General features: G+C 39.8%; 1 protein-coding gene across 2 annotated transcripts in view; it reads left to right on the forward strand.

Annotated features, from left to right (window-relative positions):
* The window catches only part of Pde3a (phosphodiesterase 3A), a 256,100-nt gene that overhangs the window by 232,724 nt on the left and 8,796 nt on the right, over positions 1-14,580 (forward strand). For both annotated transcript variants that reach the window (XM_034512469.2, XM_076940749.1), the window contains exons 10-15: positions 55-166; positions 2,853-2,966; positions 3,120-3,319; positions 4,397-4,600; positions 5,879-6,034; positions 7,786-8,044. In XM_034512469.2, the coding sequence (XP_034368360.1) occupies positions 55-166; positions 2,853-2,966; positions 3,120-3,319; positions 4,397-4,600; positions 5,879-6,034; positions 7,786-8,044 (1,045 nt within the window). The remainder of the gene's footprint in view (positions 1-54; positions 167-2,852; positions 2,967-3,119; positions 3,320-4,396; positions 4,601-5,878; positions 6,035-7,785; positions 8,045-14,580) is intronic.

Raw genomic sequence — 14,580 nt, forward strand, 5'->3', positions numbered from 1 at the left:
CCTCTCTAGCACAGTGAGTGATGTCATACAAGGCCTTGTCTTTCTCTTTTCCAGGTATCATACAGACTGTTTGAAGACATGGGACTGTTTGAAGCCTTTAAAATCCCGGTTAGGGAGTTTATGAATTACTTTCATGCTTTGGAGATTGGATACAGGGACATTCCTTGTGAGTATAAGATAATCCAGTGCATGCTTGTCAGACCTACAGACCAATGGGAGGTCAAGGCATCAGTGGCCAATGCTGTGTGCACTCTGTGTGACTCATTGTACTGATGGCTGTGACTAGAAGCCTGTCTCCTTCCCCACACAGCACGTGAGACCTAGAGCTTCATACACTTCCTCTAGCCTCATTTAAAAACCAGGTACATAGGAAATCCCAAGATGAGGGCACAGTCAAGGATTCCAGTTTAGATTACTGAGAAAATTATAATAATGAAGACATGGTTCAAAGAAGAGGTTTAACTCTTCACATCCAATCCACTCAATCTCCACATGATTATACAGTACTTAAAGTCTATGAAGAAAACTCCCAGAGACCCAAGTACAGGAAGTATGGAATCTATATGGTGCTTCAAAGGAATAAATACATAGATGAAAAAGCAATCCTATCAGTCTATTAATTTGAATACATCCTAGGAATATGCTCATTGTGTTGTCTGTGATAACCTATGCAATATTACTGGATTTGTATCATTGAAAATATGCTTTCTCTTTTAAGTCTGCTTTTACGTATATTAAACTTCAAAAGCTCATGTCTTTTGTAGTTACCAAGACTTGAAATGAATGGCTGGGCATGTCACATAGTTGGTAGAGAATTTGCCTAGGAAGTAGGAAGTCAGAGGTTCAATGCCCAGAGCAACATAAACAATACATATGTCTGTAATTTCAGCACTCAGGATGCTGAGTCAGGAGGATCAGAAGTTCAAGGCCATCCTGGGCACATAATGAGTTTAAAACAAGGCTGAACTATGTATAGGGAGACCCTGTCTTAAAAGCAGAAACAAAACAAAACAACAAAAAGTTAAAGCCAAAATTTTAAAATGCTTATACTTGGACACAATTATCTCTGCAAAGTATCTCTGGCAAGTATCTCTGAAGATCATGAACATGCTAGCTTAGAGAGCATGATGATTTTAAAATACTCCCATGAAATAAGCACATGCAAGTGCATTAGCATATAGTGTGGCAGGAATGGAGAAGGAAGAATGCAGGCTGACACTGAGACATACTGAGAATTACAGACAAGGCATAGGCAAGATAGACAGATTGGCTTGGGGAAGAGGTGCTTACTGATACTAGGTCCTTTGGGAAAGTTCAGCCGCTGAGGTCATGGAAGTTGCAAGAGAGAGATGAAAAGGGGGTTGATGGTGGAGGCAGGGCAGGGGGAGGATCTGGCAATAAGCCTGGCTTCCTTTAATGTGACTTTCCCAGGGCTCAGCCTGGTCAGGTGCCAACAAGTGACATAAATGTTAGTGATCTCACAAGGGTTAAGGAGTTACATAAATAAACATTTTTAGAAAGGAAGCCACAAGAAAACTAAAGCACAGTTGTATCCAGACAGGATTTCCAAACTATTGTTTTATTTCCAAAGGTATATTAGTTTTCAATCAGTGGATCCTATGGAATTTACCTGGAAGCCGCACTGCATAGAAACACTCTGATGTGTGGTCATACCACTTTGCTATGACCTAGAATACTGTGTTGTATGTAGTGTCACATGAGGCCATGGGGAAGACCAGGCCAGCATTCAAGTGTCAAAAGCAGCTTCCAGAATTCAACATTTGTTACTTTATCTTTTGAGTTCCCATTTTTAGATGAGTGAGTAATTTATTTTTGTAAACTATTGATTTGTTCACTTCAAGTAAAAATAATTTATGGTGATAATGATGCTTATGGGGCAAGCAAGTTGGCTCAGTTGGTAAGGACACTTACCATCAGAGCTGAAGACATAAATTTGATCCCCCACACCCACATAGTAAAAGGAGAGAACTGACTCCCATAAGTTGTCCTCTGGCCTCCAGGTTATGCTTGTGTGTATGTGCATATGTACATACACAAAATAAGTAAATGTTAAAACAAACAACAAACCTGCCTGTACCATTTGAGCTTCCTTGCATTTCCATAAAGGAATTTACATCTCTCAGGGGGAGCTTTATCTTTTGTGGCACTGCTTTGAGATAGTAATATCTTCTACGTGTTGAAGTTCACACTTAGATTAATGTGGGTAAGCTAATAAAGGCTGTGCTTGCCATAGCTTTAATTGCAAGTGCAGACATCCACTGCTTAAATTATTTTAACACTTACTCTCCCCAAGACTTATGTCTCATGGGTTTCTGTAAAGAAATCCACAATTAGTATTAAAAGGTTATGGAAAAACCGTGAAAACGGAATCAAATGAACGGTGTCAGAAGAATCTATTCACATCTTAGTGGTAGAGGCTTTAGTAAGAGTTCACCTGTAATACCATTCAAGGCAAAGGGGAGTGTGGAACTTAACATGAGTTTCTCTCTTTCTGCTGCTCTGCATAGTTTTTCTCGGAAGGGAGCAGAGACAGAAATGTAAACACTATGCAATGAAGTTTCTGTGTGTATAGGGTTCTGGAAGAACCAGACACTGGCCTTTCCATTTTGGATATCAGGATGAAAAATAAATGCCGAGGTGTGGTTTCTTATCACTGTAGAAATGATGTAGTTGGTGGAATTTCTAAGAGTCTCTCTTTTAGAAAATCTGGCGGGCTTTCCCTGAAGTGTTGAAGTGTGAAGATGGAGTGTGTACCCAGTAGATGGCAGTCTTCATCCTTGGACCCCAGAGTTCACAAGCTGATACGTGGTTTCTCCTTCCCATTGTTACAGATCATAACAGAATTCACGCCACTGATGTTTTACATGCTGTGTGGTATCTCACAACGCAGCCGATTCCTGGCCTCCCAAGTGTGATTGGTGATCACGGCTCAGCAAGCGACTCTGGTGTGTATGAACTCTGCCTGTGCTTCTTACAAAAGCCAGGAACTTCAACTGTGTGTTGCCTTTGCAGTTTGTATGCTATATTTCCAAATCAGATAATCCCAGCTTCACAGTTTTAAAGAATGCCTGCCCTTCACTTTTCCTTCCTCTCCTCAGATTCTGACAGCGGATTTACACACGGACACATGGGATATGTGTTTTCAAAAGCGTATCATGTGCCAGATGACAAATATGGATGTCTGTCTGGGAATATTCCAGCCCTAGAGTTGATGGCCCTGTATGTTGCTGCAGCCATGCATGACTATGATCACCCAGGGAGGACAAACGCTTTCCTGGTTGCCACTAGTGCCCCTCAGGTAAAGGCCTAGATTTTCGTGAGGAGATAATAATTTAGGTTCTACATTTTTTAGAATAAAATTAATTTTACAAATATGACTAGTAAGAGGCACTAGATCTGTAGACACCAAACTGTACTTAGTCCTCAGAATTTTCAAGACCTGGTTAATTTCTAAAGATATCATGGTCTGTGCTAAGACACTCATAGTAGATATTTAACCTCATTATGTACAAGGTCTTTTATCAGTTGCCTTTTTGAGGAGAATCAAAGCAAATGACTAGTATTGAATATCCTCATCAAAGCAAAGATACCCTACTCACATCCCCTTCTGAAAAGACTAGAGAGCCATTTTTTCCTTTTATCTGTTAAGAGTATAGGACACATTTTATATGTAAAACTTATTCTTTCAAAATATTTTCATGACCACATTTATTCTTAGTATGTGCATTCATTGATAAAAATTTATCATCCATTTATCTTATATATTAGGGTGAATTTTTGACCTAAACAAAGTTTTTCTAAACAAAAAAATTATTAAAGAAAATAATTATACATAATTAATATATATGAATATATAATAAATATATGATTATATATGATATACAATATATAATATAAAAACTTACAATGTATGCAACATATAATATATAAATTTACATATATAATATGTAAAATTTACATACAATATAAATATATAATATATAATTTATATATAATAAATATATATAATAATTTGCAAAAAATGTTTTAAGGGGAGAAACTTATATGCCAGAAAAAAATACAAAAGCATCAATAGTCAAGATAATACAATGACTTTTTTTTTTTTTTTTTTTTGGTTTTTCGAGACAGGGTTTCTCTGTGTAGTCCTGGCTGTTCTGTAGACCAGGCTGGCCTCGAACTCAGAGATCCGCCTGCCTCTGCCTCCCAAGTGCTGGGATTAAAGGCGTGTGCCACCACCGCCCGGCACAATGAATATTTTTAATAGCCCACATAAAAATGTATAATTTAAAGCCTAGTCTTTTGTGATTCCATACTTTCTTGATTGCTCTTTAACTTAAAATGTTGGACCCTCTTTTCTGCCTCTTTTCCACCTTAGGCGGTGCTATATAACGACCGTTCTGTTCTGGAGAATCATCATGCAGCTGCAGCCTGGAATCTCTTCATGTCCCGGCCAGAGTATAACTTCTTAGTTAACCTGGACCATGTTGAATTTAAGCACTTCCGGTTCCTAGTCATTGAAGCAATTTTGGCTACTGACTTGAAGAAACACTTTGACTTTGTAGCCAAATTTAATGCCAAGGTAACCAGATCTCTACTAGTATTCATTTGTGGCTTCATTAAAAGGTGTCTTAGAATCAAAATATTGATCAAAACTCGATTTCCATGAGATTACTATGAGAAAGAAATGGTTGAAATATTTATCCATACAGATAGGCATTGCTCTGAGGCTAGATGCCCAAGAAGTTGAGGTCTTGGCTGTCTGTGTTAGACTTTGTTCTATAAACTATCAGCCTACTGCTCTTTAATGTATTCTTTCCACAGTGTATGAGGTGAATTATCCAACAGTAGTAGAGACGAAAGAAATCATGAGGCAAAATTTCATGTTTCAAACATAAAAGCCAACATAGTTCTTCAAGAAAGTTTCTTAATTATTCCTGAGGAGAAGCCTCAGGCAGTAGAGTGTTTGCTTTGTCAGCATGAATACCTGTTTGACCCTGGGAAGCCACATTTAAAAAATAAAGACTAAAAACTGAGCACAGTAGTACTCATGTATATAATATGAGTGCCTCAGCTCTGGGGAGACAGACGCAGGAGGCTTGCTGAGTCTCAATGGACAGCAGCCTAACCTAATCAGAGATAGCTTGTCTCAAAAAGCAAGGTAGTGACTTCTGAGGAAGCCCCTGGCCTACATATGTACATACATGCACACATACACATAGGCACAGATATACATAAGCACACAGGCATACACATGCACACTCATCCACACGCATACATGTACACATGCACACATACAACACACATCCACACATATACATACATACACACATGCACATTCACACACATGCACACATACACACATATACATACATACACACATGCACATTCACACACATGCACACGTACACACATGCACAAATACAGGCACACAAAGATACATATGCACATACTGGCACATATATATGCACATACATGTATACACATATGCATACTCACACACATGCACACACACATACCACTTACACACACATGCTCCTGTAAGTATATTTTTACATACACATACAAAAGAAAACTTCTTATTGTAGTTCTATTATTTAATAGAAATTGATACTATGTGCTAACTTTAATTTCTTATAAGCTCAGTAAGTAATAATGACTTTATCGTTGACTGTAATTTTGAATGAGCTGCATCACTTTTTTTTAATGCAAGCTGATGATATTAGATCCAGTATCCAAAATTTTGATGTTTGATGTTCTGATCCCCATACAGTAAGAGATTAATGAAATTCTATTGTCTTTCTCATGTTTAAGTGAGACATGGAGACAGAAAATGATATTTTTTTTGTGCCTCAAACAGGTCAACGACGATGTTGGGATAGATTGGACCAATGAGAATGATCGTCTTCTGGTGTGTCAAATGTGTATAAAGTTAGCTGACATCAATGGACCTGCTAAATGTAAAGAACTCCACCTGCGGTGGACGGAGGGCATCGCCAGTGAGTTTTACGAGCAGGTAACTTGCAGAGCCCATTATCTACCATAAGCTGTGTGTCCTTGCTGTGTCCAAGTTCACCGGAGCTTCCCTTAAGCCATGTCAGCATGATCCATCCACCTTATATTCATACTTGCAACAGATAGACACAGGACAGTCTCAGCAGGAATTTACAAATGGCATGTATGAAAAGGAACTCAGCTGTTGTCGCTGAGGTAGAATTATCTTGCAGAGTGATGCTAGTATCACAGTGATCTAGTGAGATGTTATTAATGCCCTTTAAATGCTGAGCTTCTGTGGGTTCGTTTATTGCAGTAAAGGCAGCTTTAGATGTGTATAAGGAAATGTGTACCAGTTGCTTTGTTAGTAGAGCAAAATAACAGCAGTGCATGAGAAAGGTGCAGGTGTGTGTGTGCACTCACACGCGTGTACATTTGACACAAGAACATAAGCACTAACAGACCCGCTGCAACGTCTGGTAAGCATGAATGATGAACCCCATGGAAGCCTACATTGTCCTAATTACATTCACAGTTCTGAACAACATTCCTAAGAAGAACATGGAAGTAAAAGGGAATGAATAACAGAGAGGTATCAGTGACATAGGGGATGTGAAAAGTGAAGATGTTCACCCTGAGGGGAAATATAGATGATGTCAGACTGTGGTCAAATGTTAAAAACCACACATACAGCTTTAGGAGTAAGTTTGTCAGAACATTACTGTGGAGGTTGGGCAGGATAATCCTATCAAGTACTTAACACTGAGCTGATCCATTAGAAATGTTAAATTCATCTGGAGTGACCTAAAGATCATAGGGGTTAGCTGACATGGTGGTACAAACTTAGAATCCCAGTAAGCAAGGCTGAGACCAGACCTGGTGGGGCTGCAATGTGAGGTCAGGTCTCAGAAGAAAGGGGCCAGGAGGTCACCTAACAGGTTTGTCCAAGTTACTGTTGACAGACTTTGGGACAATGGCAGAAAATAAAAATTGTTAATGTTCAAGGTGCCCACCCCTTCAGGACGAGATACTTTATACTTACATAGGGGGATTAGACTTTTAAGGTTTATGTAGTCAACATTCATATATAAAATGAAATATTTGTGCTTTTAAAAATAGTTTATTGCCTTTTTTTAGTAATGATGATATTATCAATCAATGCTAAAATGTTAAAATGCAGAAAATAGAAAAGGAAAATTCACATACCTTGGCTTAAAATTTTATAAATCCCCTTAAGTTTTGTAGGTAACTGTTTATCTTCAGTTACGTTTATTCTCATAAATATTTGGCAGTTAAGACAAAATTTCTAAAAAGATCAAAACCATTTAATTATCAGAAGATACATATCAGACAACTTGGAAAAATATAGCAACTTGAGTTGATAAAAAAAATGTCTTATGCTTTGTAGCAGATGAGGCAAAAGTTAACTGTCATAGGGATGTGGCTCAGCTGGTGGCATACTTGTCTAGTGTATAGGAAGCCTTCAGTTCAAACCATAGCACTGATGAAGTTGAGGTGCACATCAGTAATCTCACTATGTGTCCCCTTGAACATGAACCAAAAATGCATGACTGCACAGTTAACAAAACCAAGGTACAAAGTCTTCCTCTAGGCATCTTAGCCATCAGGTCAGTGCCTCTGATCAGTGATGTCAAGGGACTTTTATGTAACTATCTAGGTTATGGGGTACCCTCATGTTAGATGCCAGGTGAATGCTGACTCGCCTAATGTTATACTCCTCTGTCACTTACCTTTGTGAATCCCTGTTTCTAGGGTGATGAAGAAGCCAGTCTTGGTTTGCCCATAAGCCCCTTTATGGACCGCTCTGCCCCACAGCTGGCCAATCTTCAGGAATCCTTTATCTCACACATCGTGGGTCCTCTTTGCCACTCCTATGACTCTGCGGGTCTCATGCCAGGAAAATGGGTGGATGACAGTGATGATTCGGGAGACACCGATGACCCTGAAGAAGAGGAGGAAGAGGCTGAAATACCACATGAGGAAGAAACCTGTGAAAGCAGTGCAGCTCCCAGTAAGCCATGAAACACAGTTCTGATGAGCTTTTCCAGGGCCTTTTTCCTGCTTTGGAGTTAGAGGGATGTCATGCTTCTTGTAAACCACATACTTTAAGTCCAGCTGCCCTTTGCTAGCTTGGGCACTACAAAGCTGCCTTCTCTGCTATTACAATGGACACAGCAGGAGATGGGATTTATGACATCCAGACATCATGTTAACAGATGCTTTCACCTAGATATAGAGTTAACAACCAGCTTCAGAATTTCTTAATGATGTAGAATCTGGGTTATAATATGGACCAATAGCTGGCTTTTTTTGTGGCCTAGTTGGGGATGGTAAGAGATAAGAAGAGTTTAGATTTTACCTAACAACTCCTTGCTGTACAAATCCCCAGTGCCTAGGTCTTCTTCCTGGTAGACATATAGGAAAAAAAAAAAAAACCAACAGGGAGTCCATCTTTATTCTTTTCAATGCACATTTTAGTAGAGCAGCAGATACACAGCAAGACAAAGCAGAATGTCCATGATAGTCTAGGTACCGAGAGATTTGTTTTGTTTGGGAATTTGTTCTTTCTTGGTTTGTCTTATTTGGGGGGGGGAGGGAGATATAAAATAATTCAGAGAATTTTTAAATAACTTATAAAGAGAGAAAGAAAAAAATAGTATGTTTAAAAGATCCATAAAGAACGAGGGAGTGTTTCATGGGAATCTATGTGGAAATTGATTTTGAGACATTGAGGAGGTAGCAGTTTTGAGGTTCTGCAGTGGATGTTGACTGGAGGAGTCAGGGCTGCTAAAGCAGAGAAGAAGAAGAGGAAGCATGGGAGAAGCCACAGGGAACCAGGTGATAGGGCAGGAGACAGAGACAGGGCTCTGTGGGTCCAGTTGGAACTTGGCCTTTTCCACTAAGATGAGAAGCAGAGGTGTTTTGAACAAAACAGTTTGGTGGACTCACCTCACATTTAGCCATGTTGCTTAAGAAAATGTTGGGGGTTGGGGTGGAGATAGAAATATTGCTTTGACTGCCGAACTGATCTGAATGATTACTGATTATGACTTGTTTAGGGTAGTGTCGGTGGTGTGACAATGGGAGTCTGTCACAGTTTCATTCCTGTAGCTATAACAGATACACTGACAAGAAGCCACTTGGGGGAAGAAAGTTTATTTGACTCAGAATTCCACCTTACATTCCATTGCTGAGTCACAGTGGCAGGCACTTGAAGCAGGTGATCATATTGTATCCATAGTAAGAGAGCAGAGATAAGCATAAGGATCCTTGCTTGCTCACTATGTTCCCTCGCTCTCCTACAGTTCAGGGGCTAGCCCATGAGATGAAGCCACTCACTACTAGGATGTTTCTTCCCACTTCCGTTAACAGTCAAGACTGTCCTTCACAGGCCTGCCCACAGGCCAACCTGAGCTAGAGTTTCTCAGCCAAACTTTCTTCTCGGGTGATCCTGAGTTATAGTGAGCTAATAATGACAACTCACCAATGCCCCATTGCATCTGATAACTGGCTTTGGGTCTATCATGCAACCAGTAATTCAAGTGACTATAAAGTTAAGACTCTGTCATGCCTTTAGATACACTACTGTGTATCTCTTATAACAAAACACAGTGACTAATAATATAATTGGTAAAACCTACAACCCCTAAAACAGTGTTAAATATTATGTTCCTGTGTTCCTGTAAACACAGCATGTATCTTATCTACTTGAACAAATGGGCAAAGCAAAAGCTTAATATTTTCAAAGTCTTTGGTTGGCATTATCATGGAAAGATACCCTGGTCATTTTCTTCTCTAGTTTGGTCAGGAAAATGTAAGATTTGGTTCAAGTCTACCATAGAGTAGGGAGGTTCTCTAACCTGTCATGGTCCATTCTGATTATATATGTGTGTGTGAGGGTATGGGTATAGATGAGATAGATATAGGTAGATATACCCTGATTTCCAGTACACACTAGCAGAAATAAAGAGCTGGTTGTCAACTCTATACATACTTGACAGAACCTTACTGGATTTAGGCTAGATTCTTGTGTCTTCTGTCCTACTTGTTAGCATTTCCTGATTTTGTGTGTGTGTGTGTGTGTGTGTGTGTGTGTGTGTGTGGTCTGTCTGTAGACATGCATGTGAAAGTCAGGTGACAGTGTTTGGTGGTGTTCCTCCCCTTCCATTTTGTTTAACACTGAGTCTCTTTTTCTTTATTGATGCCTAAGGCAAGCTAGCTGGCTGATGAGCTTGCAAAGACTCTCCTCTCTCCACCTTCTGCTATCTATAGGAACACTGAGAATATAGATGCTCTGGTACAAAATCAGCTTGAAGTGGATGATAGGATCCAAACACAAATGCTCACACCATCACAGCCACTGCTTACCCACCGAGCTACCTCCCCAGCCCATTAGCTTTTGAATTGAATCCTGGAAAATGAAAATTTGTTTTTTCTCTAATACTCTATTGCCAGAGTATTTCTCTGATGTTTATAAATGGAAATTATTGATTTTGGGATTCAGAGCTAGAGCCTAAGATTTAAGATTCAAGAGCTATTTATTCTTAGTCTTCTTTTTTGCCTTATTTCCATTTCAAGCTGTCAGCCTGTTGCTATGCTTATGGTAAGACAGCTCTCCCAGTGAATATCCTGAAAGAGGTTTGTCAATCAAGCCCCTGGAAATGTGTTGTTTCCAAGAGTCTTGATGGATTGTCATTTAAACTCAAAAACATTTAGTAATGCACATACCCAGACATGGGAAATTGAAAGATTTGTGGCAAGACTTATTTAGCAGGCTTAGCTTACTCATCTATGCTTTAGTAGGGAATGCTTTGTCCAAACACTGGGCTTGCACGTTAGCCTCTACTCTGATATGTTGTTCCTTTGTTCTTTCTGTTTTAGTCAAGTCTAGCAGAGCATCCATGAGAGTTTTATGAATTCAGCTAAACATGGCTTTCAGTAATTAACTAGCCTCCTTACACTGAAATTTAAAACATCTCTGCCACAACAATCAGATACTGTAGCTTTAAAAGTATGATCTGCTTGTGTACATGTTTGTGTGTGCATGCATGTATGCATATGTATGGGAGTGTTTGTGTGTGTTTGTGTGTGTGTGTGTGTGTGTGTGTGTGTGTGTGTGTGTATGAAGATTCAGGTGTATGTGGAGGCCAGGCCAGGGGTTAATGTCACCTTATAATTTTTTGAGGTAGGGTTTTCTTTGTGAACTTGAAGTTCATTTATTTGGCTAAGCTTGGTAATCAGTGAGATCCAGGAATCTGCCTGATTCTAACTCCCCATATCTGTGATTACAGTGACATTCCACAAGATGTATGCGAACACGGTCAGCTTTTCATATGGATGCTGGAGATCAAGTTAGGGTCCTCGTGCTGGTGCAGCTAGCACTTTACCCACTGGTCCATCTTTTGAGCTCCCTAAAATTATGACTTTGAAGCAACTTTGTGGCCCCCAAAACGATAAAGGTGGAGTGATATTATCAGGTTTAAACTTTAGCCACGGAATAGAGTCATAACATTTAGTGAGACCCCGCCTCATTTTAATAAATGAGAAAATGAGATTGACGGCCAACCATAAGCAACATGGCATGGTTGCAGAGCCAGAGAAGGCACTCAGGTTTCTACATTTTTAACTCCATTGCTTTTGATTTTTTTTGGAATTTTCATTACAGAACTCATATTGGCTGAGATGTTTACTTTGATTTAGCTTGTTCTTAGATTTCAGGGGAAAATATTAAATAGATACTGGCGAGTGAGTTGTGCAGTTTGCAAAACTTGGAGGTCTCCCTGGAAACAGAATGAAGTGCTGCAGTGTGATGTCCAAAGGGAGGGGGCTTTTATTCCACCTCATAATTAAATCTGAAAGGTTCCTGGGGCGAGCTAAGAGGTTTCTAATGAAGTACTAAGCTGTGCTTTGAATCTGAGCAAGGAAAAGGGCGCTTTGTTCTCTTTTCAAAAGGTTCCAGTGCTGAATAATTTGACTCCCAACACTGGCTAGCTTCAGACCACCTGCAGATTCTAATCTACACAAATATATTTGGTACAAACTTTCTTCTACGTTTATTGCTAATGTGTAACTGCTATCTAAAGAACAGCTGCTCTCCTGGGGCCTGCCTCAAAAGAAAAAAGGGGGGGGGGGGAATGGGGGTCTTTGTTATCTTCTTCCCTGAAAGTGTGCTCACACTGTGAACCGTAGAGGGTTTCCTTGAGATTCAGACCAAATTCTGGGTAAAAAGTATATTCAGGGGCTAGAAAAATGGCATTTAACGTTCTTGCAATGATCAGATCCTAGCACCCACAAGTCAAGGACTGTTTGTAACTCAGTTTCAGGAAATCCAGTGCCCTCTTCTTGCTTCTGCAGACTCTGCCCACAGGTAGTGCCCATACACTCAACCGGGCTTACATGCATACATATAAATAAATATAAATCATTTACATTCATGACATTTAAAGTCATGCTTTACCACCACAATAGAACTGGAGTAAATGGCTTTGCAAGGAAAATAGTTTTAATTTACTTTTAAAAATAATATGTGCTCATGTATTTTCTTTACTGAAGTAGGATATTGTGTTTCTTTTCTTCCTGTTCCCTCCACCCCCAACAAAGTGCTTAGCTAAATCAACTCAAGGATACAACAGGGTTTACTTCAGCTTACAGTTGAAAGAGATTCTAGTGCGCATGGCAGGAAGGCACAGCAGAAGAGCTTGAAGAGGTGGGTCACATGACATCAGACCACAGAGCCCTTTGAATGCTGGTACCCTGCTAGCTTCCTCCTTTTTATTCAGTCTGGGATCCTGCCCACAGGATGGTACCACCCACATTTCGGAGGGATTTTTCCCACCTCAACCTAATCTGGAAACTCCCTCACTGACATGCCTAGAGCTTTGCCTCTTTTGCTGATTCTAGGTCTTGTCAAGTTAGCTATATTAGCCGTAACAAATTTAAGTGATTGTTGTTGTTTTGAGGAAGTATCTTGTTGTCACAATTATTGCCTGTGCTCTGGCAGCAAGCCAGGCTATGTCACCCTTATCAAATAAACCCAATTAAAAGAATCAAATTACGGCTGGGATGGCCTAGCACATAAAAGCTTTCTGCATAAGACTGATCCCAGAACCCATATGGGGAAAGGCTAGATGTGGTGGTGGTAGTGGTGGTGAGGCTTAGCATTTCTAATCTCAGCACATAGACTAAGAAATGGGTGGTTGAGAACAGAAAATCACCTAGAAGCTCCTGGCCAGCTAGGGCAGCACCCCTCCCTCCCTTGCTCTGTCCTTCCCCCTTCCTGCTACTGGAGAATGGGCAGCGGCTCCTTTCTTCCTTGTATCCTTCTGTGGTCTTTTCTTTCCTTCCCTTCCTATCTCTTACTTGTCTACACACACACACACACACACACACACACACACACACACACACACACACAGACAGACACCTTAATTTCTGTTTAAATTCTATTTTGGTAAGGTCATTTAACATTAGATTTCTAACAGCATTTTAGGAGTACAGAACTAGAGATCTGATATACACGTTGGATGTATGGTCACATCACTATGTTGGTACCGTTTTTCTCTATGATCACCTTGCAAAGGGATGGTCCCCAGTCTAGATTTATCTATATCACAAAGGATCAGAGAACTGATTTTCAAACAGAAGTTTTCTAAAGTAAAAGTTCTGAGAGGAAGGAGATCAGGATCTGGGAGTAGGAGTTGGGTCCCTGTTTAAAATTCAGTCAAGCTAAGAGCAACAGTATCTTGGTTACTTTATCATTGCTGTTATAAAATACTCTGACCAAAATGACTCAGGGAGAAACATTATTTTATCTTACGATTCCAGGTTACAGCTCATCATTGTGAGCAAGTCACAATGCCAAGATCTATAGAGAGCTGGTCACATTGCATCCACAGTCAGGAATTAGAAAGCAATGAATCAGATCAGTGTTTGCATGCTAGTGCTCTGCTCACTGTCTCTTCTCATAAGCATTCTAAGACTCCTACCTAGGGAATGGTGCCACCCATAATGGGTGAGGTTTCCCACTCCATTCACTCTTGCAGGTATGCCCAAAGGCCAATCCCTCAGGTGATTCAAATTTCTGTCAGGTTGAAAATTGACACTAACCATAATGCCAACTCTGTCACAAGTGCTACCTCTTTCCTAAAACAGCACACTTACTCAATTTCCGTCTCCCACGTGTACTTACACATGGAGTGAGAGCACCTTGAAACAAAATTCTGAGGCCAACCGATCTTTGTTTAAAGTACATAGAAACCATGAAAGTGCTTGTCAATTGGCCAATATTGATTGATGAATTTAGCTCACGAACAAATGAGGACTACAGTAAAAAAAGAATTTAAATTTTGTCTTGTAACCCTGTGCCTATGTTACTATCTCCTAGCATTTATTTAATTTAATATTTTTGTTTCAATGTGGCTCAAAAATAATTCAAAATAATTGAACTCAATTCTTCTTTTTAGCAATTTTAACAATAGATCTTATCCCATGGTTCAAGAAATTTCTGATTCCTCTTATCATAAAACTGGCTAAATATTCACTAGCCCT

This window comes from Arvicanthis niloticus, chromosome 9 (assembly GCF_011762505.2).
Source record: "Arvicanthis niloticus isolate mArvNil1 chromosome 9, mArvNil1.pat.X, whole genome shotgun sequence".
In the NCBI taxonomy this organism is placed as follows: domain Eukaryota; kingdom Metazoa; phylum Chordata; class Mammalia; order Rodentia; family Muridae; genus Arvicanthis; species Arvicanthis niloticus.